This window comes from Betta splendens, chromosome 11 (assembly GCF_900634795.4).
Source record: "Betta splendens chromosome 11, fBetSpl5.4, whole genome shotgun sequence".
Taxonomy (NCBI): Eukaryota; Metazoa; Chordata; class Actinopteri; order Anabantiformes; family Osphronemidae; genus Betta; species Betta splendens.
Window position 1 is genome coordinate 4,767,685 of NC_040891.2, and position 23,463 is coordinate 4,791,147.

General features: G+C 43.6%; 1 protein-coding gene and 1 long non-coding RNA gene across 3 annotated transcripts; one reads left to right on the forward strand and one right to left on the reverse strand.

The window, feature by feature from the left end:
* Positions 1-744: 744 nt before the first annotated feature.
* On the forward strand, positions 745-7,969 carry LOC114865944 (CMP-N-acetylneuraminate-beta-galactosamide-alpha-2,3-sialyltransferase 1-like). 2 transcript variants are annotated; one of them, XM_029167495.3, is made up of 8 exons: positions 745-920; positions 1,203-1,240; positions 1,376-1,659; positions 2,954-3,150; positions 3,243-3,422; positions 3,890-3,941; positions 4,334-4,453; positions 4,664-7,969. In XM_029167495.3, exons 3-8 carry the CDS (start codon positions 1,408-1,410, stop codon positions 4,829-4,831), a joined length of 969 nt encoding a protein of 322 aa, XP_029023328.1. In that variant the 5' UTR covers positions 745-920; positions 1,203-1,240; positions 1,376-1,407; the 3' UTR covers positions 4,832-7,969. The 2 variants fall into 2 exon arrangements, with proteins under 2 accessions (XP_029023328.1, XP_055368930.1); XM_055512955.1 differs by having other exon boundaries at positions 746-1,659.
* LOC129604847 (uncharacterized) lies at positions 1,261-3,068 on the reverse strand. The gene is made up of 2 exons (XR_008696152.1): positions 2,241-3,068; positions 1,261-2,113 (listed from the first exon to the last, which is right to left on the reverse strand). It is a non-coding gene; the product is annotated as an uncharacterized LOC129604847 (long non-coding RNA).
* Positions 7,970-23,463: the final 15,494 nt, after the last annotated feature.

Here is a 23,463-nt window from a genome sequence, read left to right on the forward strand (position 1 = left end):
TGTTTAGACCTGTGTGTGAACTGTTAAGTGAATGTTCTGTTTCACTGGACGTCTGCGTCAAAAGCCGGCGATAAGAACTATAAATAGAACAAAGTGCAACTGCTACATGTGACTCTGAGTGAATTTCCACTTGGTTGACGTGTTTGCCATTTTTTATTCGTCCATTCTGAATATTTATTTACGTGTACATTATGCATCCGATCATTTTGATGCACATATAGTACATTTGAATCAAGGTTTAAACCTAATTCACGTACTCTACTTTTTTTTGTAGCCGCTTAATGATCATCCAGAAATTATTACTTCATTATTACACATCTTGTAATAACAAGTACAAGTATAACAAGTCCACCTGACTTTCTCTCTGCCCATGTGAAACCTCAGGATGAATAAACTGCACTGTGTGCTGCAGGCTTTACCTCCCCCCTCCTTTGTTTGAAGTGCAGCTTTGTCAACTCCTGAAAAAATACACCACATGTAAATTAAGTTTTGCAACTGGCATCGTGGTACACAAATGATGTTTGTGATGATCAGGTCAGGAATGAATCTGGCGGTAACCAGATACCTGCCATTGGTCGTTCAACACGCAGCACGACATAATAATCTGTGCTCCCAGGTTGTTGACTTGAGACGCACACACACACAAACACACAAACACACACACACACACACACACACACACACACACACACACACACACATATATGGAGCTGGTGCTCCGCCTATGGAGAGACGCCTGTTGATGTTATGTATGTATGAACGCACCGCTACAGGTCTTACAGCACATGGTAACGCCTCCTTTAGCCACAGTATACGATGCATACATGCACCTGAGGAGCACTAACTGGATATGTGTCCCAGCAGCTGATGTCCTGATTCTCACGGGACGAGAGAAGAGAAACTGATGAAAGAAAACCTTTGTGAGAATGTTTTTTATTTAAACAACAAGAAATCAAGCGGAGAAGGACTGATTGTTATGCTATTAGGTTATGTTATCCTTAGATGATTACCAATCAATCTTCCTACTCATACTGTACGTGCAGGTTTTCTGAGGATCAACTAATCAAGATTGAAATGAAAAATGGTTAACCCTTAAATCTTTTGAGCTGTTAGGAAATATTGCGGCAGCAGCGTGAACCTTTGCACAGTGTTTTTTGCATTTCCTCAGTAACCGTCAGTCCATGCCCCGTTTCTCTGCATAGGTATGTACCTGCATAGAAGTGGCCGCCGTTCCTAAATGGTAGGAGTCACATTGTTGAGATATTGCCTTTGACCTCATTCAACATACATTCTTTCCATTTTTAAACAAGTTCTTTTTTTTTTTTAAGCAGCTGTGTTTTTTGAGCTCAAACCTCTTTCACATCTGTGTCTACAGACTGAAGGCTGACTGCTGATCACCGGGACCTAATGGCCTCCATGCCTCCAAAACACTTCATCACTGTCTTCACCTTCCTGCTGTGCATCGCTGCCATCGGGGTGTTTTTCGGAGAACCCGAATTTTCCCAGGACTTTTTCCAGCAGCGTGACAAAAGCGCCTGCGATTGCGGGAAGTGTTTGTCCAAAAATGACACATGGTTTCTGAGGCGCTTCAACGAGTCTGTGGAAGTGTTTTTGTCAGAAGGAAGCAATCTGTCTGCAGCTAGTTTCTACTGGTGGAAGGTGAGTTGATGTGTGATTTTCCCTTCTCTTCACATTTTTGTGTGTCAGGTTCAAGTAGAACTCAAAGCTGGATGAGGCTTTGTAGAAACAACGCACAACACTTTTTTAGGATTAGATGGTTCACGCCTCGTTAATTCCCACCTGAAACAACTGTCTTTTTGTTTCCATTTTTAATTCTAATTTGCTCAGACGTCTTCAGTAAAACTGAGACATAGCATTTCTGCAGTAATCAAACTATAGTTTTTACACACAAAAAATTCTTACAGAAATGTATCAACAAAAGATCCAGAAGAAACATTTTGTGTGTGGTGGGGGGGCTCATGGATCCCGTCTTCATTGTGGGTCTGACCTCAAGACCTCATCCACATCACAGGCGATGTTCTCACGGGCATCGGGGAAAATATGGCCTTGTGTGTTGAATCCACCTCAAATTCTCCGCGTGCCTCTTCCACTGCTAGCAGGAGAGTCATGTGGGAGTGTGGTTACTGATCATATACTTTCCACTGCCTCAGCTACATGAACTGGTTCTGGTTGTTGAACCAATCCTGGACCAGAGCTGTGTGGTGGAAACTGACACACACCTGGGCTGCTCTGGGCTGTGCTGCACAGCTGCGTGTAGTGAATGGAGGGGCGCTGATTTCATCTGATACACGTCTCACGCTGGTCCTCGCCCACGTCCTCGTTCTGTACAGTATGTGCAGTGTTTCGCAATAAGTGTGTTACAAAAATGAAACCAAAGTGCAAAGCTGAAAATGTGTTTAAGCTTTGGTTATACTGTGTTTAACATTATGCTAAAAGAAGTTTAAGTATTGGTCTGAGCATTTGCAGTAGGCAAAAACTGTAATAAAGTCGTATTGTATCTATCCATTCATCCATCCATCCATCCATCTATGTACTCACCTACCTACCTTCCGTCACTTGTTTCCACCAATTACTCTTACAGTATGTGACAGCATATGCGAACCATCCAATCTGATCTCACTGCTGCTCTTGGATTTTCTTTCTGGTTCACACAGATTTGTCTGGTGAAGTGTGTGTCGCTTCTTTGTTCATTTGAGAAGGAAAAAAACCCGTAACCGTTTTGTAAAACCTTGACAAGCCAGTTGTCAGTTGATGACGTTGTAAAAACAGGTGATTAACAAATTGTCATAGGTTGTTTATTCTTGTATCTTCTACTGTATCTGCAATTACTACATTACTCTTGCTTATTATTAAGCATTAACTTAGGTCAGCTAGTTCTTAATAGTGTTTGGTTCTCACTCAAATGGGCTCTGATGATTTTCTGGTTTGTCAGTATTTACAGACGGAGCCACGCGGCTTCACCACATTCAGTGAAACCGTGAAATTCCTGTTTCGGATCTTTCCACCGAATCCACAAGTCTTAGAACGCACACCAGAACAATGCAGAACATGTGCTGTGGTGGGAAACTCTGTGAATCTGAAGGGATCAGGCTACGGTCGTCTGATAGATGGACACGATGTCATCATAAGGTGGAGAAAGATGTTTGGACCTTCATCAGACAACTATAGTTCCTTTAACGTTAGAAAGAGTCACCGAGTCCGTCTCTCTGTGTGTCCTTTAGAATTAACCGAGGCAAAACGTTGGGCTACGAAGCCGATGTTGGGAACAGAACCACTCACCGCGTCATGTACCCAGAAAGTTCTGTGGACTTGGACGACACCACTCACCTCATCCTGTTCCCATTCAAGCTGAAGGACCTTGAGTGGCTCATCAGAATCTTCACTGTGAGACATATCGGAGCGTAAGTCACATTTTTACAAACTAAAAATGTTAATATTTGTGGCCGTTATACAGTAATTGAAAAAAATCTCACCTGATAAAGACCATTATTAATAAATATGGCATGGAACATGTGCTCTACTCAGTTTAGTCACTGGATTGGGTTTTTTTATCTAAGTTTTTTTTTGTTGTTTTACAGTCTTTGAAGTTCATAAAACAGACTAAGCCATTTGCAGAGCATTTAAGAAGATGAGCTGTGATTAACCTCCTTACATGTTATCTTGTGGTTGGTGTAATGGAAAAGGAAACTGGTTGAGCTGTGACGTGAGCATATCAGGACTGTCTCCATCTAGATTAGGCTTTTGTGACTGGGCCGTTTCACGGTTGCATGAGTTTTTTAAAAGCTGATCATGACGTTGCAAGGACAGGAGACGTAACTCATTCAGATCATTCTTTAAGATACTGACTGCTTGATATTGTGCGTCACAGGAAGTGGTCACCAAAAGATGTACTGTTCAAGATCAATGGAAACCGGGACCTGGTGAGTACACTCACACAAAATTATTCTTGTCCGTAATAAAACATATTTATATGTGAAATATATGAAAAATAGGATTTCAAATGATTGTGTTTAAAAAAACAAACATGTATTTAACAACTAACATTATTTCAACCTTATTTTAATGGTGAAGGTCTGTTGTGTGCCTACTGGGCAGTTTTCTTAAGTTATGCTAATTAACTGCATAACCCCAACCTGACTAAGACTTCACGTTAACTTAACTTCTTACTTGGTATTAATGTGATAAAAATCTAATGGAAAATGTATTGTATTTATAATTTTTTTGAGTGTTCAACATATTCAGTGCAATAAATCGTCTGTTAGTGATTGTGGAATACACTGAAGGTTGGTGTGATGATTCTGATCCACACCAGGTGTCAGTGTTGAATCCAGTTTTTATGAAGTATGTCCATGAATCGTGGCTGAACAAGAAGGGAAGGTATCCATCCACCGGCTTCTTGACGCTGATTCTTGCCCTGCACGTGTGTGACGAGGTAAGAATTAATAACTGAATGTCACCAAGTAATACAATGCAAATTACCTTGTTCTCAGCTTCTGAAAAGGTCATAATAACAATGCTACTACTATCTAAATTCTATTGCAATATTTAAGCACCCTCAACCTTAAATACGTGAAATTAATAAATAATGCGCTAACCGTAACCTGTTTGAGACTATTTGGTCTACTACTTTTTGTTTCCCAAGGTCAACGTGTTCGGTTATGGAGCTGACAAAGACGGAAACTGGGAACATTACTGGGAAAAGCTCAAAATCAAATCATACAAGACTGGAATACACCCCGGAACGTATGAGTACGACGCCATCCAGAAGCTAGCCAGTAAACATAAAATCAGCTTTTATCCAGGCAGGTGATCCTCACCACCGCCTCACACGTGACTGATCCAGACAGGGTCGTGTTTGAATGCAGGCTGCTACTCACCGTTTGTCACCCATAGAAACACAGAGATGTCATGAGGCAGGGTGGTAAACAGGTGCCACTGGACTGTGGAATAGCACTTTAAGGCAGTGCTGGACATAAATGTGTCGGCACAAATGATTGACACTTTGGGCCAAATATGGACATTTTCAGTTTCACTGTTGAGACCAAGGGTTTAGACACTAATGTCTGTGTGGGACAGCAAATGTTCATGGGCAAACAAGCTGTGAAGCCACTACTTTACGTTGTAGCAAAGTGCCATTTCTTTAGTGTTGTCACATGACAAGATAAAATAAATGAGATATTTAATAAAATGTTGGCGTGTCCTTACGTCTGTGAGATGCTGTACGTCAGAGACGCCGTTAGAATAAAAAACAGGGTGCACAGTGCTGCCAAGAAGCTGGACAATATGACAACGCAGCGTCCGTTCAACATAAACAGTGAGAGCTGGGATACATTTTGGGAGGCTGGTTCAAACCAAGGGTTCGAATAGGTTCTCGCTGCGGGACAAAACCTCCACATCTCAGAAGTTAACAACATCAAACGTAGCTCTAAGGTCACGAAACGACGATCGTGTGTGTTTTTGCTCTCAGCTTTGTCAGCAAAGCCCAGACTTCCCTCTTCCTGGACGCTTCCTCCAAGGCGTCCCAGCATCCGCATCGTCAGGTCAGAGTCATGACGACCATTAGACAAACATCACGGTTAGAAGGACGGTCCTGTCAGCTGCATTCACACCTGATTACAGTGTTCTAATATTCACCAAACGGCCCAGTCACTCTTCATGCCGTCGCCACCAGGTCAAAGCTTTTTCAGATGCACATAAAGGATTTCTCTCCGGTTCTCTTTCATACCTAATCTCCTAATGCACGGCTCGGTGATGTGCAGCCTTGATTATTATTTCGTAAATGTGTGGAAGATTAACTACAATTAAATTGTAATTGCAGTCTTGCTGAGCAGTAACAAGATGCTAATGGACATCTACAGCCTATGATTGGACTGGGAGATTGCTTTAAAAACGACTCTCGGAGGATAAAGGAGTCAGACAGCGTGGGTCTGGTTAAGGGAAGTCCTGACTAATGACTGCCAAGTCCCAGCGAAGGCCATTGGTAGCAATTATTGTTATCCTACTGAGTTGGTCACAGTTTGCTTTAGAATTTCTTCCAGACTGTAACGAATGAGGCTTCTGGTACTTTTGCAGAAGAGCCAAAGAGCAAGAACAGAGGTGAACTGCACATTATTGCACTGACTTTGACCTTTACTCATAACCTGTTTTTCAATCCCTATGTTTCTCATATTTGAGACGTGTTACAAAGATAAGAGCTTTCAGAATTCCCACCAACAACTGTAGACACCAGAAGCTCTTCTGACGCTGAGCTACTTTGCTAGGTGCTCGTTCTTTGTGGTTAGATGCTCTGCTCCTGTTTCTGCCCTTAATATATCTTTGCATATGTAATTATACTGTATGTGACCAACATGACCCATGACACAGCAACACAGATGTCCAGTAACAAAGCTTACAGTAGTTAAAGTTGTTGAGTGAGTTTATTTAATGCTTTGTATCATTTAACATTGTTAGAATTATTTAGGTTTGGCACAGTTTGACTGAAAACCTCTTTATGAAAAGGTTTTGCTTACCACTGCTGATCAGGTGTCAGTTAATGCCTCTCAGTTCCCTCCATCTCCTGCAAGCAGGCAAACAAAGAGGGGGATTCTAATGCAATGCAAAACTGTTGTATTGGTTTTTTTTCTCTATTTGGCATCAATATAAGAATGCAAATAATTTCCAACGATGATGAAATAAGCAATAGTCAGAGACGTTAGGATCTAGCAGACAGAAACCTAGCTGAACATGTTTTACTTTTGTACCTACAGTATGCCCATCACTATTTCTAATACCTACAGTGCCCCCTAGTGGTCATGGCCACGAACTACCTCACAGAGCCTTTTTCCCCTTAAGATTAGTGAAGCTTTGCTGGACACTCAACACTCACGTGACCTTTCGAAACACTTTGAAACGGCATTCTGGGTAAACACAGTTAATCATAAACTGTTTCCATGGCATTTACCATTACGTACTGAGGTTCTTTGCATTTTTAAAAACCCGTGGCCTCTTACCGACGAGCTTGGAGGTGACATTTATGACATTTGACAGGGTATTTACCTTCCAAATGTCAACCAATCATGCGGTTTACTCTGTGGAACAGATACATGCACGTGCAAGACATGCTTTAAATATAACACGGGTTCCTGGGTGGAGGTGGGAACAAAACCTTGACGTTACAATGAAAAAAAAAAACCCAGTAAATGTTTAAGGGCTTTATTTCCCTTATTTCCCATTTTGCCTCATTCGCCCTTTCCACCCAAGGAGCGTTTGCAGCCCAGGTCATCCTCGTCACATAAAAAAAACACCGCTTGACAACATGCACATTTGTCACAGCACAATAAACCGTGATAACAGTGTTTTCCGAGCTTTTGTTGTCCATGTGCTGAGCAGGGATTCATCAGGGGGAGTCAACTTGATGTCTCTATACAAAGCAGGACGCTCTGTGGCGCGCGAAGGGTTAAGTTTCTAATTAAAGTAATGTGAGGCAGCTCTGATAGTGTTGTCTGAGAATTACAAAGCACTGGGACTGTTAGCGTTGCCATTTAAAGTGCAAGTCTCCGGTTAAATCCTGGGTGTGTTTAATTAAAGAGCAGTCAGGAACTCATCACACTAATGCGCCCATTTTTTATCTTCTTCTCCACTCATAATGACGAGCAGCCGAAATGTACTGTAAGAAGGAAGACGGGAAAATTACAAGACAGCAGCTCCTTAGTCGTCCTGGCTGATTTTTTAAGAAAAACAATGATGGGAACAATCACGAGCATCAGCTTTGTGCCTGATTCAGGATTGCAGCAGTGCATCATTCTGATTAAACACTTGACTAATTTAATCGTATTTAACTGAGAATTGCTTCTGAGGATAATCACATTTCCCACAACTGGGACCTTCTTTTATGCTATTACGATGGACGTTCATAACCGCAGTGTCACTGAGCGCAGCATGAGACAAGTCCAAACAATACATCTGACAGTTTATTGGCAAAACATTTCACTATGCGCCGAGATGAGCAGGTTTTTGTGCGTATGGATTTATGCATACATATTTACTGCAGCTATGTTATTTGCTGACAAGACAAGCTGATATTAACCCAACAGATCCGGAGCCGCTGGGTGAAATATGATGAGGAATATGCACAACTTAGAAGTCAGCTGAACTGATGGGAGCCGTCGGCTGATTGAATATCTTTAAGCCAAGTTTGTGCAATTTCAAAGGATAAACACGTTGCTCTGTTGTGGTCCAGACTGAAACATTAAAAGCTTTTTGGAGGAGATGACAAGAATGTGAATGAAACAAATGCATTTCATGATGCAGTTTCAAGTAAATAAATATTATTTTGGTAGATGTACAAGTTTTGGGAGCAGTCATTTATTCATTTGATATCTTTTATTCCTTACATTTTTTGCTTGTTATTATTATTTTTGCAAGGCACAGGAATAAAGGATCCAGTCAAAGCAAAGTACTATTACAGTTCCTCAGATCCAAAAAGCATCCTTCCAACTGTTCTCAGCCAAGCTTGGCCCAAATTACAGACACCACATGTCAGCCTGAATCAGCCGCCACGCTGGGGTCGGGCACGGACCATTATCTGTTGCCAGATTCAGCAGTCAGCCAGATGTATCACATCTCCTTCAGATTCAGGCCTCGTGTGGCTGCTACAGTTTCCTCTTGTCCTCTACTGTCATTTACACAGACAACGTTAAAATGATACCTAGTCGTTTTTTTAACACGTTTATTAAAAGATGGCATTTACTGCAACTGTTTACTTAAGAAGTTACATTATTGTTTAAAAAAATCTAATGTTTTACAGTAGTTCCAAAAGAAGGCCGAGGCCCAGGGAATGATGGGAGCTGTACTTGGGGACAGGCACAGGTGGAAAGTTAAGAGCTGAGGGCGAGACGGCAGATTTACATAGTTAGTAATGCTGTATTACAGAGTCAACACAGAAATCTGTAGCTTGTCAGTACTGTACATGAGATAAACCTTACGAAGCTGAACTATCAATGTCACATGTGGAAACATTCCATATCTGATCTAAATACTTGGATGGTAAAGAATGTTGTTGTGTTATAGTCCTAATTATTCTTTATTGATCATTTGATCATTTGTTCCTGCGTTTTCCCTCACCCACTGGGGGAGGACACCTAGTGTGAAGGGTCTTGCTCAAGGACACACCTTGTGCCAGAGGCAGGGATTGAACCAGAGACCTTCTGCTTCCGAGGCCAATGCTCTACCTACTGAGCTACTGGGCCCCAAAAGTAAAATTATTTGGCAGTTCAGAATTTGAATATTATATATATAATATATATATGTATAGGACAGGTTACACGGACAACATGTCACAACTGCTAGTAAACAATGAAAGATTTTAGAGGTCTTGTTAAAGTCTGGAGCCGTAGAGCGATGTCCTCCCCCGCTTCCATGAGGAGCTGTCCACACAAACTTTTTTGTCAATAATTAGTGTCTGCAAAGCAACTTGAACTGAACATGCAAAAGAAGTGAAGCAGCTCCTTCCATGAGGAAAGACATTCCATTCAAAGCATTCTCAGAACAATGACAAGGCCCATTATTTTATTTTTTCATCTTACCTAAAAATACACATTTAACAAAGTGGACATGTCACTTCTTGCTAGAGAAATCACTGCTGACTTTGGTTTATTCAGTGATTCACAGCATGACGTTGGGAAATGATGGCGGCTTCGGTTTGTCCGGTTTCATTTTGGTCGATGCCGCTTTAAAACACATTCACAATTACTCTCTGTTTTCATAAAAACACAAAGGAGGCAGCGAAGATGGCTCTCGAAGCACATCTGCGTATGCAAATCAAGGAACAGCTGCTGCGTATGATGCATGTAACCGCACATTAAACAAAAAAAAAGAAGTGGATTTTACAAAACCTTCACGTCGTGTTAAACGTGTCGTAGTCGTGTTCTGCAGCCCGACACCTCGCGTGGAAAAGAAACAAAGACCTCACACTCCCGCGTGACGTGAAATCAGTCAACTTTTTCTAACGCCGCCGCAAAGCGCGCGCACGCCGACGTTCAGGTTGCGCGCGCCGCTTACGCCTGCCGATGAGGTAAAAGAGGGCCAAGATAATAAGTGGCGCTGCAGCCGCGGTGACGTCTGAGCAGAGAGACACTCGATGCAAGGTCAGAGCTAGGAGCGACGAGGCCGTTACGTCACAGGCGGAACCAGCGCAGGAGTTCAGGCGGTCAAGGGCTACTTTCAGCTTTTTGTTCCGTTAAGTTTCAGACCGAGGTCACACTGACACGTGAACGACGTTCGGTAAAAAAGTGGCCTAAAGACAGTATTAAAGCCAGATTTCCTTTCTTCCCGATAATGGTTGATATTCATTGGGCGGAAGTGGACATACCTGTTGCTGATGTTTGTCGCACATGGCGGGAACCCGCGAGTGTCGCGCGCTGTTGCAACGATGAAGCAACTTCTTTGATCCGTCCGAGACCAGAGAATTACTCATCTTTAAGTCACATTCACATTCCGGCTGCGTTTTAACATCAACTGACAGGAAGGACCTTTACTCCGCCGTTTAGCCGAACGGTCCTGACACACTGTTCCACGGCCGTCACGAATGATCGCTTCATTTGTGATGAGGCTCGCACGAGTCATAAACGGGTGCTTACGCCGCGCAGCCTGCAGTGAGGCTTTATGAATGCCTTAATCATCGCGTTATTAAGAACATGTTTAATTTCAGACTCAGGGGACATTTAAAGCACTCCTGCCTCCCTGTTGCATATTATTGACATTATTCATCAACTGCACTCACATTACGAGTCACAGATCGTCCACGGTATAAATCAGAGTGCGGTCCATCTTCAGTTCCAGGGCAGGTGGAGCTCTCTTCTTACAGACCTCAACCCTATGCTGTATTTAACACAAAGCATAACGGCCTATAATAATAATAATAATAATAATAATAATAATAATAATAATAATAACAGCAATAATAATGTTAAATGAGCCTTAAACTCTGTTTTTTGTTTTGCAAAATACAGTTTTCCTCAATAATAGCTGCAGGAAATATCCAGTCATTTGTGTTGCAAATTACCGTCCTCGTGGCGAATTCCAAACAATAAATTATAAAATCCTTCAGACTGTGAAGTGCTTAATTGGAGATCTGCTTCTCCAGAGGTAAGCCAAATCTTTTTTTCTTTTTTTTCCCATAATCCAGATGAAAGTATGAAAAATGGAACAGCTGCACAGCATGTCGTAGAATCAAAGCCACACACCTGATGGGCTATTAGCCTCCGTTACGGAAGGTGTCTTTTTTCTGATCAGTTAAAATATCTTTTTCCTTTCAACTGTCCGACACCACACTGGCTGCATCTCATAATCTTATATCTCAGCCAAATCCCCTCTGATAGATGATTAAATGATCCACTGACTTTCTTGCCAAAATGGGGCGATCTACACAGTGACTATCACTTAGACCAGGGAGGAACAAAGGCCAGAAATGTAGGTTGTGGGTTCAAAGTCATTACATTTACACTACAAGTGTTTGAGTATTTGAATGGCAATATCAGATTGAGGATGGCTGCTATTATCACTGACCGTCAGTGGAAGTCACAAAAGGCCAACAACCATCAGGCTAATAATGAAGGCATTTAAGCTGCACTAATCGTTTTCCTATACTTTCCTCTCATTTTCTGGCCAACGTGTGCTTTGAAACCTAGAAGCAGTTTGTACTTGTCTTATTGCTCGGTTGTGAAACCTCCTGCTAGTTATAGAGGAGCACTATTTGTTTCTCATTGGCAAAAGTTTTTATTTCCCAGAGTCTAAGACACTTTAAAAAGCATTTTCTTCTTATTTTGGATACTTTAGCTCAGTGTTAATGCCGCTTTAAATGAAATCTAACATCTTTGTACTGTTAAATTGCTTTGAGGCCTGAAAGTAGGTCAAACAGAGAAACACCTTGTGATGATGTAATAACGAGGTCCAGCAAGTGTCAATCAAACTTACTTCCTCTTCCTGCCTCACGTCTAGATCGTCACAGAGGGGCTGCTGCTTGTGGGTTGTAGTTTATAACATAGGGGACTAATGGGGTTAATGGGGTTTACTGGTGGTGGAGGTTACTATAACTATAATCTGCTCTACTAGGTTTTATAATAGAACATGAAAAGCACATTGAGGAGACCCTCCCAATTTAAATAGGACACTCTTCTTCCTCTTTCATCAACAATAGTTATATACTATAGCTATAATACTACTACTTTCCAGGAGACTCTGCATTAAATGGCAGGAAATGATCCGTGTCCATTATCTGAGTCAGGGAAAAAACACCCAAGTAATTGGTTTTGTCTTGAAAAAGGCCCTTCTTCTTATGTACTTCATTTCCATGTATTGCCTGCAGCCGGTGAGGTGATGCTTCCTGCTACTCTGTTGTATCCTCAGGTGAGCAAATGAGTTATTAAGTCTGGTAAACATGCTTTACCTTCGCCCGGGTAGGGAGGGAGGATTTAAATGATGGATCGCAAAGGAGATTAAAAATAAACAAACCTTGACGGAGAATAATATAAAAATGGAGGGGAGGTGGAGGGGGGGGGGGGGCTGCATACCTGAGAATGTTTGTTTCATTTATGGAAATTGCTCAGGACCTATGTGGTAAAATGCCGCGGCTCTTCATTTCCTGCTGAACAAGTGGCGATTATGCAAGATCCTCGAATATCAGTGAATTCCAGGCGCCGATTCTAGACGAGGATTAGAGCAGAACCCGCCGTCACCTGCTGGAGCCGGGCGGTGCGAGTGGCACGCGCCGCTTTGATCGCGATGGGTGGGGGATAAATTATGCACATGCTGCACATCAGTTATTCCTCTTGTCCCCGAAACCTGTTGTTCCTGTAGGATTTACAAATGACAAAAAAAAAATGAAAATCTCCAGACGTATTTCATCCAAAGCCAGAACCATCGCAGTCCAACACTAAGACAAACTTCTTTCACTTGTCAACTGAAACTATTTCTCACTCCTGACGTCTGTGTTGGCTTTCCATCTTGCTCGTAAATTGAATCTGAGATCGTCCTCCCTCACGCTCTTGGCTCTGTAGGAGTGAACGACACAGCTTGAATCCACAAACAAGTCTGAACCCACGGCACCCAAGGATGAATTTCATGTCCTGTGGTGCAGCAAATTGTTGGGGCTTTTTTGTGCCTCACAATTTCTATAGTTATTAAACATTGAAGGGAAACCGTTTCTTCTCCACATCTGGAGACATTACTATTACACTACTTATTTGTATTAAACTGTTTACGTGTATGCGTTAATATATGGATAAATAGAGAGAATGAGAAATGAACCAACTGTGATTCCTCTTTCTATTTGACAAACACAGCGGTGGTTCCATACGTACTCTGAATTATAGATTTCATTCACACGCACACACTCATTGAATATGCAAACAGGTCTTGTGCTGTACGGTTCACCTGAGCCTCCATTCACGCATTCAGCCATTGCAACGCTGACAAGTGTTCAAACTCAAACACGGTCAAATATACACGTCTGGACTGAAAAAGTTTCATCATGTTTATGTTTATGGAACATTTCAATGGCTAATGAGATGAATTCAGACTGCTGAGTCAGCGTTTGGACAACGTGGAGGTGGGGACGGGGACTGTTGTGTGACCTAGAGACGATTCTAGGACTGATGGAAATGAAATCCCTCCTTCAAGGCTGTGTAAACAAGGCCAATGCAAATGCCTTGTTTACTCCTGGGACAGTCCTACAATCAGAAGAGCGGTGAAGCAGTAAAGATGCCGTGAGGTCGGCGTTCTCCTCCACTGAGGTGCAGCTGATACGTTTGGAGGTTGCAGGATTCCTGTTCTACCTTTGAGTAAACAAAACGTGTCGTGGGCTTTCACTGCGACTCACATCGCTATGCAAAGACGACACCTTAACAGCCCTTTGAGACTGGCACCGCAAACCAAAGACTATTTTCTTGCCTCCAGTCGTGCGGGATAGCGCTTCAAGGTCCGCCAGGGTTGAAAGCAAGAGATGCAGCTGATGTAAGAAGCTTCTCCCACTCCGCTTTGTGGCTCGTGACCTTGGCCACCTCCTTTAATTCCACTGTTACAAATGGGCGGATCAGCAATGCGGCACACGTTGGGGAAAGGTCACCAGAGCGATCTGCGATGTGCACAGACCTGGATCCTTACGATAAGTGACAGAGCCATCAAGCTGACTAATGAAATGAGGGGAAGCAGAAGGGAGCGGTGCAGTAGTGGGACCAGTGTGTATGACACAGCTGTGTAAAACGGACCATTCGGGAAAGATTGTGTAAGGATTGCGCAACAGGCCCTGAAGCAGTTTTCCCTCCTGAGATGCTGCCGCCGCCACGATCTCTGAGCGTATCACACCGAGGACCGAATTTAACGCGGAACATACTGTAATTATCACTGGAAGCCTCGAATGGAAAGAAACAATCTACAAAAATGTAGGTCACAGGCAGCTCATTAATTTATTATTGTGATGAAGAGGCAGCTTTTGCAGATGCGTCTAAATGCATAATTAATCAGCGGCGTTGACGCGCTGCAGAAACATTTCAACCAAAGACGGGAAAAAAAAAAGTGTAAACAGCGTTGGGATCACGCAGTGAGGAGCGGTAGAACGGTGAACACCTCACAGTTGAGTCCGCTACTGTAGCTACGCTGCGTGCGCGAGCTAAGCGTCCTGGTGCTCAGCCTTCTCCGAGCAGGAAGTCAAGTAGCGTGACAAGATTACGGATCGAGAGGATGAGAATTTTACACTCGTGCTCCCGAAGCTCCGATATGCAGGTGTAAAAAAACAAACAAAAAAAACCCTTGGAAGCAGAAAGCTCATTTATTTTCTCCCATCGCAAACGGCACTTTAATAAATATCAAACCCGGGATTGATTCTTCCGCTGCAATGTGCTAAAACAAAATCCTTTCTTATCAGATTAATGTAGAACGGAGGAAAATCAATGCTTTTGTATCAGACTGGATTGTGTGACATTATAGACTCCAGTGATCCAGAAGCTTGTGTATAAATGACAGAATTCCTTGGTCAGACTGCAGGGCGAGGTTGTCTAGCGTTGTTTCATTTGAAAGGGATCAACAGTCATATTAAAGCACAGACTTGTCCCCGGTTTGTGCTGCAATGTGGAGAATGGATAAGCTTGTTAATATCCTCGTCTTGGTTTGTGGCTTTTCCCAGGAGACGGACAGGGATGAAATCCCGCAGTGGGGAAGCTCCCATAAACCTTAGGTCAGATCCTTTTGCTTCTGCTTCATCCAACCCACTTCCCCACAACTGCAGATGAGGGGAATTACGAGATGAACAGAGCAGAAATAATCCAATTAGGTCTAATGATGACTCGGATCTTTCACTGGCTCCTTTAATTACTGCATTGGTGGAGCAGTGTTTACTGGGAGACACTTCCAAGGTGCTTCCTCACTGTTGACGTTTGCGGCCTGATATTTACCGCTCGTCAATCAAGCGCTGCGCCCGAGGCCAAAGCATCTTCCTTTATTGTGGTTATTCCAAAACTGCAGTGAAAGAAAGCGTTGCTGCTCCGGCCCTGGTTGATTTACACAGCGAGGCACAAGTTTAATATCTTTATTCTGAAGAATAAAGATATTAGCAAATGTAGCATCACTCGAAGTGCAGCTGAGGCTGATAGCAGTGTACTTGAGTTGTCAGAAGCTACAAAGCACAGTGCGAGTTTCCAAAGTGACATTTAGCAAGTACTGTACCTCCTAATTATTTTTGCCATCTTCGTCCTGCGGCTGGTTTCTGCTAAACATGCTATTATTCAGTTGTTGAAAATATATAATTGGATGTTTAATTTCCACCATCACAGTAATCGCACACTTTAATGTTCAACACATTTACAGTACCTCAGCTTCGTGTAAATTATCTAAATATAGTTCACAGTAAGTCAGATGTGGACTGAGGCACATTTATAGGTGTATTCACAGAAAATTAAGCACTGCTCCGTTTCCATGGTCACTGGGGTAAAGGTCACTGTCGTCCTTTCCAACAAGAGGCTCACTGATGCATTTTTAATAACATCTGGACAATGCAGCTCTTACAGCAACTTGTTAGGATAAACGTGTTGCCTTTGACTGTTGCAGCCTCCTCTTGAATAACGTTCCTCTGCTTCTGCTCCCTAATGAAAACATACGAATACCTTCTAGCGGCCTTTCCCACACACTGAGCGTCCGCCCCCCTGCTGGTTTCTCACATCTCGTTAGGCAGGAGGTGATCACGTTTAAAGCTCTGGTCCAGAAACAGCACGACCCGCAGCCGTCAGGTTAGTCCGATCCCCTCCGTAATGCTATTAGGCCGGCGTGATGCGTGCAGGCTGATGCACACCTCATTAGCTCCTGTGCAGATCCCATCCAGAGGGATTGGTGAGCGGAGACGTGCTGCTCCACTGTCGCCACTGGTTCATATTTCAGTCTGTTGAGCTCCCTTAGCCCATTGCACTCATGTAATAACGCCTTAATAACCTAATAACTGTGGCAATGAGGCTGTTGTGACTTGTTTGAGGGGAGGACTCATCCTGCAGCATCACCACAGTGTTAGACCTCGCTTCATTGCCAAACAAATGATGTCCTTTGTCTGTTTCAACCTGCCGTAATCCCACTATTAAGCGCTCTTACCTTGTCATGTTTGTGCTCCGGGGGATAAAATGAGGATGAAGCTAAATAGTCTATTGACCGTTTCCCCCTGCAGTGTTTGTTCTCCACAGTCAGGTGTTGAGCGCGATAAACAAAATGACCAGAGAAGAGCTCAGACATCCGTGTTCTGCTGCCAGGGACACGTTTCCATTATTACAGCCTCGTCTGTGATTACAAACATCCCAGCTTATTTTAGTTTTCATGAAACGCCGCCATTCATTCTTCACATCTGAGGATAATTGAACATTCTTGGCATTGACCTGTTCGGCACTGAAGCGCAGCATTAATGGCTGCTAATGTAAAGGTCTTGGTGAATTTCTGAAGCATCTGGAGCATCGTGGGAAATAAAAGCAACTGGAAAAAAGGTTGACACAAAGAACGACATACATTTAGAGTTAAAAGGCCAGAGGATTGCGTTACCTGTGCACTGATCAGCCACTACAGTAAAACCACAGACGCGGCGCAGGTGTCTGGTTCCGCGGCAGCTCATGCACCGTTGGTTCTTGAGGTTGTGAATGTCAGAAGCGGGAAGTGTAAAGATCCGTGGCTTCCTGACGAGGGCTAAAACTGGGTCAGAGCGCGTTTGGTGGTCGGTGCCTACAGAAACGGGTCCATTGAGCGAGCATCAGTGAACCATCATCAGGGTCGTGGGAACGCACGGCTCACGGTTTCACATGAGGAGCCGTGGGGCGATGACACACAATGCACACACTTATAAAGGCCACAGAGCAACTACTGTAGCAGGCCCATGTTGTCACGTTTATATTAAATCCATTAGCATGAAAAATCAGTAACAATGAGAAAGTAACGTGAAGCGTAAGGTTTCTGGACTGTAGGTTTTACATCCATAACGAGGACAGAGGTTGAAGATGAGGATGAGCTAAATAAATAAATTATTATTGTCCAGCACAGAGCTGCTCGTCTTCCGCTGACATCATGAACAGCAGCTGATCAACCGACGCCTTTAGATTTAAATTGCGGAACCGATCTCTCGATTTACTTCCTACGCAGCTCCTTTCATATTTAATCCCTTGCTTGGCAGTTTTCGAGGTTTTTAAACTCTCGCGAGCGTTGCGACTCGTCGTCGTGGGGGCCGCGAAGACGAAGCGAGGAAGAACGATAAGCTCTCGACGCGTAGAGAGGATCGAAAGCTTCATCTGCGACGACTTGTCGTGTCTGTGGAAGAAAGTGCTAAATTAAATACTGAACGGGAACCAACACTCCTTTAAAAAATTAAAGCTCGCTTTCTGCACACGTCTCCTTCAAATTAAGAGGAACAGACACGAACAAAGCACCTCAAGTGTTTCAGATGTTCTATAGAATAAATACTGTATGTGGGCCACTCGACCTTTCCTGTTAACTACACTGCAATATAACCCACATTATGTTATTGACACGCAGACGACACAATTAATTCAGAGGAGCCGCGTGTGAGAGCTGAGCGGTGACGAGGCGCCGGCTCCTTTGAATGCTAATACGCGGGTCTTTCAAGAAGCCGCTCCTCAGGTCTCAGCGTGAGACGCGCCGGCTCCCAGTGCGGGCTTCCCCAAGTGTACATGTCAAACAGGCTTTGATGTGCTCGGCGAGCGGGGAAGAAAGGCGCCTGTTAGCGCCGCGGCAACAAAGGTGAGGCGGGTGAGGGGGAGTGAGGAGGGTGAGGGGGAGCCAGGAAACAACAGGAGGAAGAGGCGGACGGGGGAAACGGAAGGATGTTTTGGGCGTCTGCGTCCCAGAGGGTTGACTCGCAGGTGACGCGCGCGTGGAGGAGTCCGAGGGTGTTCGCGTGTCTGTTGCTCTGGTTTCCTTTTTACTCCACCCCCCCTTTGCTACCCCCCCCTCCCCTCCGAACTGTTGCCACCTCACCCAGCTGCTCCTTTACTTTATTAGACAGCGTAAACGAGCTGCCTCCCACCTTTTCCCCTGGACTGTTTGTTTTTTGGAATAGCTGCTCACGCCTTCACTTCCCAGAGACCCGTCTTCGTATTAAATCGCCTGAACCGTACCTGGCGTCTCGTCAGCGTGCATCTGGTCTGTGCGAGCTCCTCTTCCCAGGTGTTATTAATGCTACGACACGCGGCTGCCTGGGGCACCACCCGCGGACTTTTGTTTGTAATTGCACCGGATCTATTTTTGTTGCCACCATCCAATGTGCCCCTAACATAGATACGCAATGCATTGCACGCCTGAGAGGAAACAACTTGTCGTCTACAAGGGCTGATGCTACTGTAGCATTTGTTTATTTGTGAATCAATAGGAGAAGCTTACAGGCAGGAATCTCCAGACGATGTGATGAACAAGTATAAATTCAGACGTGGGGATGACAGCTGTCTAAATTGCCTCACTGTGCTCCGCTAACACCTTTCACTTCCGCTTATATAACAGCACTATCACTTCCCAAGGATGCAGGCTCCATCTCTTTGATACTGTGTGAGTGGTTTTTATTTGTGTTTATTTCATATTTAGTCATAACAGTATTAGTAAATAAATTTGGCACAGACATTCATGGTACCCAGAGGATAAACCATTGTCCAAACATAAATTAGTTACCTTGAAATCATTTTTCTTTATTAGCAACAGTATTCACACTTTTATAATTAATTGTGTGGTAGAAATAATACATTAACTGTGGAGCAGTGGGACAACAAAAGAAAATTATTATCCACTAGTTATATTTTAAATTAAATGAAGTACTTTATAGTCAAGTACGTATGAAATAAGCGTTTGTTAAAAGGTAACAGTTTTCAGCTACTTTGAGGCAACTGGATGCAATTATATTAATTTACCATGTTTTGCTTACTTAAGATGATGAACCTTATTAGCGTCACATTTGTTAAATATGAACTGGTGAATAGTGTTTGTTCTTTCTTTGTCTTGAACATCAAGGGTTCGGTTTTAAGGTGTTTTTTGTTTTGGAGACTCGCCCCTGGTGCCGCCAGCGTCCTCTCTCTCTCATTCAAACACTCATTTGCGGTACGTTCTCCTTTCGATTCCCTCGCTCGCCTGCTTATTTTCCATCCATCCCGCGCGGCGGTCGTCACATTTACTGTAAGAGCCATTAAAGCTCTGCAGCCTCTGCCGGCTTTTAGCAGGATTCATTCAGATCGCAACTTATTTCATTTCAACACTGCTCTCAAAGAAAGCCTCTGTGCGACGTCCGTGAACTCTGCTCTCCGGTGTAATAAACAACACGGCGCGATCAATTTGGGCCCAGGGAGGCTGAGACACCACGCCAATAACCCACCTGACGCCCACGCCAGGATCCAGCGCCGAGGCTCTTTCACACATCGACTACAGAAGACTTTAGACACTAAAACTACTCCGAGATCAAAACCGAGGGTATCGAGGACACAAATACACCACAGCTGCGTTTGATGGGTTCTGCTGGCTGCATTTTCGGCCTCCTCACACCCTGTGCTCTTTTGATTATGATTTCTCCATCAAGCAGACAGATTCCAGCAGCACCACAGACGCCCCGCGTCTCATCTCGCCTCAGAAGCTACTGTACGTAGCTCCAATTATTTTCACTGAGTGCAGACACTTATGACTTTTGATTATATCCCCAGCACTCTGCGTCCTCATCTCGAGTCTGCTCAATCAACCTGCATGTCTTTGCATGTACACACACACACACACTCACTCACATACGCGCGCGCTGCCCCTGCGAGCGTAATATAATTGGACAAAGATTTGAAATAACGGCATCTCCCACTAGAGAGATATTTTTTCTCCTGGCAGCAGTGAATTGATAATCTGCTCCGTAAAATGCTCCTGAGGTCCTCGCTCTCATGCGGAGCCGCTGCAGGATTGGAAGAGACAGCATTCAGAGCCATAACACTCAATTCTCTACATCTCACGTCGTCTAATCCTAAAATAGTCCAAAGCCACGAAACAGCGACTTGCCAATAACGCAATTAATGACTTGACGTGACGTCTAATCTATTGGTTACGGTATCCACTAATCTGGAGTGGCTTGTCGCCGCGAGGCGGGCGGAGGCCAAACTTTCGCTCAGTAATCGCAGAGTTTCTCTCCCTGGATCACCGATGAAATGTTGCACTGTCATGACAACAAAGCTTACTCGCCTCCGCTCTAATCTCGCCGAGAAGTCTGCCTTGTGGATTTCTCTCCTCAGAGAGCGCGTTTATCATTCCAGCTCCAAGACTGATTATTTTATTCGACTTCACTGGAAGGGGAGAGTTAAGCGCTTAAGCGTAAACTAGCGAGAGGAAGGGATCAATATGATTTCAGTGGCCCACAGTTGAATGTGAACTGGAGAGAGAGTGGGAGGAGGTGAAACACCCGAGCCAGATTTCATCCCATTAGCGTTTTTACGCAGGCGCAATTAAGTGCGATGGAGAGCGACGCGCTGCAGGCTGAGTAACGGAGGCCACGCGACCCTCGCCGTGGACGAGGGTCCGTGGAGGAAGCGTTCCCACGGAGCCGTCGAATCCTTTAGCATTGCGAGATGAGATAGCGTCGTTAGCCAAGTGACCTTGGCTCTGCGTGAGAAGGATACTGCCAGAGGGCTGTGTGCCTCACGCTGGGATAGTGCTATTTGGCCAACAGATTCTGCAGCTGAAGCCCAGCATGCATCGCTCTCAGCGTAGAAATCAACACTTTCACTGTACACTATGAAAGACTCGTACTCTGGTGACCAATATTACGTATAGCATGTCCTTGAACGTGCAGTTTTACTACTGTCTTGGAAGTGATGGATTCGATTTCCCATCTCTTCTCAGCCTCTTGTAGCGAAAATGTCATACTGTCTATACTCTGAGGATGAAGCACCGGACAAAATTGCTACATTTAACCTGACAGACGCATGAAAAACATTATAGCGTGACACAATTAACTGGATACTCTTACTGAACGTGCATCCAGCTGTGCTCAGGTTCTGCCACGCTGAGGTTATTGCAGCAGCAATGTGCTGTAGAATGACTTGAGACTACATATGTGGTCCTGGCATCGGTCTATGATGTGTAATAAAAAAAATGAAAAACACTAAAAGTCTCTTATTCACAACTGACAGGTGCAATAAAAAATGAAACTCCTTTCGCACTGCATTTATCTTTCAATCATTGTTAATTGAATATCTCCAGGCTAGCATTTGGAGAGAATTGGTAATGTTGGCGGTATTGATTGGCCCTTCAGAGTAAGAGTGGCAGTGCTGCTGAAAGTGCACAAATCCAATCTCGCCCCCCCGTCCTTCTTTTTTTTGTAATTACAAGCTGACGTTGTCCCCCGCATTAATATTCCATGACCTGGGGACAAAAGTGGGCCTTTGAAAAAGAAATGAGAAGAAGCTGCCAATCAAGGAGCGAATAAGTTCATCGGAATTCAAAACATTTTTTGGTGAAAGGTAACCATCAAAGCTCCTGTGCCCAAAATGTGAAGTTGCATTTGACAGTGACTGAAATCCCAGCGGGCACAAAGTGTGGACGCCCGCGCGTTCTGTAGCAGCGATCGGCTCAAAACGTTGATATATTCAAACTGTCTAATTCTCACAAAAAACAGTTTTTGATTAAACCTCCTCCGCCTCCTCACAACTCCACTACCCCTATCATCTGATGGAAAGGTCACAGCAAATCAATAAAAAGCCTTGTGAGAGTGGCATTCAGTGACCTATGGGGCTTTGTCATGCTGAAAGAGTGGTTTTATCACCACATTATACACTGCGTGGATTTGTAACTGAAGACTGAGAATACAGAACTAATACTTAATTGCTTAATTTTAAGTAATTAAAATTTAGTAATTTCTTGTATCAACATTAGACAAGATATAGTCCTTACAAATTATTATATTATAGTTCATATTTTTTCACGTTTTCTATAATAACCTTTGAACACATCCACCAAGTTGCTAGTTCCAGATACATGCATTTATCCCGTGCTGCTTTTCTTCAACTGTTTTCAATACATTAGAATCAGGTCTCTGTGAGAGGACAGCTTCTATTCAACCAGATAGATTATGATCATACGTGCATGCTCATGATCATGCATGCAGTTGTCCATTAAATATTAAAACAATTATATTATTTTCCTTTTGAGAGACTGTGAAAGAATTGTTTTCGTTCATTTGATGGGGCTAAAGTGAGCTTTAAAACTAGCTGGAAGCTAAAACGCTGAATGCTGGTGGCAGCTCTCGTTTTCAGCCAGTAGCATGGCTGCTGTCCAAAACTGAAGAGCCTGGCTTCTATTGTACCATCAGTTCAAAGCTGAAGTGGCCATTTTTTTTTCCTTTGTTATTCTAACCTCTCACGTTTGTGATCATTTGGTTCGTTTTGACTTAGTGTTGTATTTTTGAATCATAGTTATAGTAGAATGAAATAATCCATTACAGCCCTTACAGTTTTAATTATAGCATCAACTGGTGTAAAACACCATGGCAACAAATGGCATCATATCCAGCGCCATCGCCAGCACAGATGTTGCCAAAAGCAAAGCAAAAACATGGGATTTCACAGTGCATCCGTCTAAATTGAGCTCTATTCCATTACCCTGCTGCCGGTTTAATGTCTGCACATCCCCACACATGCTCACTTCATTCCCAACAGCCCCCTATACACACACACACACACACACACACACACACACACACACACACACACACACACACACACACACACACACACACACACACACACACACTTACATCCCTTCTGCCTGTACTATATGTTCAGCTGGTCTATCAAGTTCCTGTCCAGCCAAGTGCCCACCCATCTGTTGAACTGTTGAACGTAAGACAGTATGCAAATCTGAACTATAGAGGAAACCTCTCTATCTATCTATCTATCTATCTATCTATCTATCTATCTATCT

Excerpts from the sequence above, each read along its gene's own strand:
- LOC114865944 (XM_029167495.3), top strand. The coding sequence starts at position 1,408 with ATGGCCTCCATGCCTCCAAAACACTTCATCACTGTCTTCACCTTCCTG. Across the intron at positions 3,151-3,242 it reads GGACACGATGTCATCATAAG|AATTAACCGAGGCAAAACGT; the intron begins GTGGAGAAAGAT and ends TGTGTCCTTTAG. Across the intron at positions 4,454-4,663 it reads CCCTGCACGTGTGTGACGAG|GTCAACGTGTTCGGTTATGG; the intron begins GTAAGAATTAAT and ends TTGTTTCCCAAG.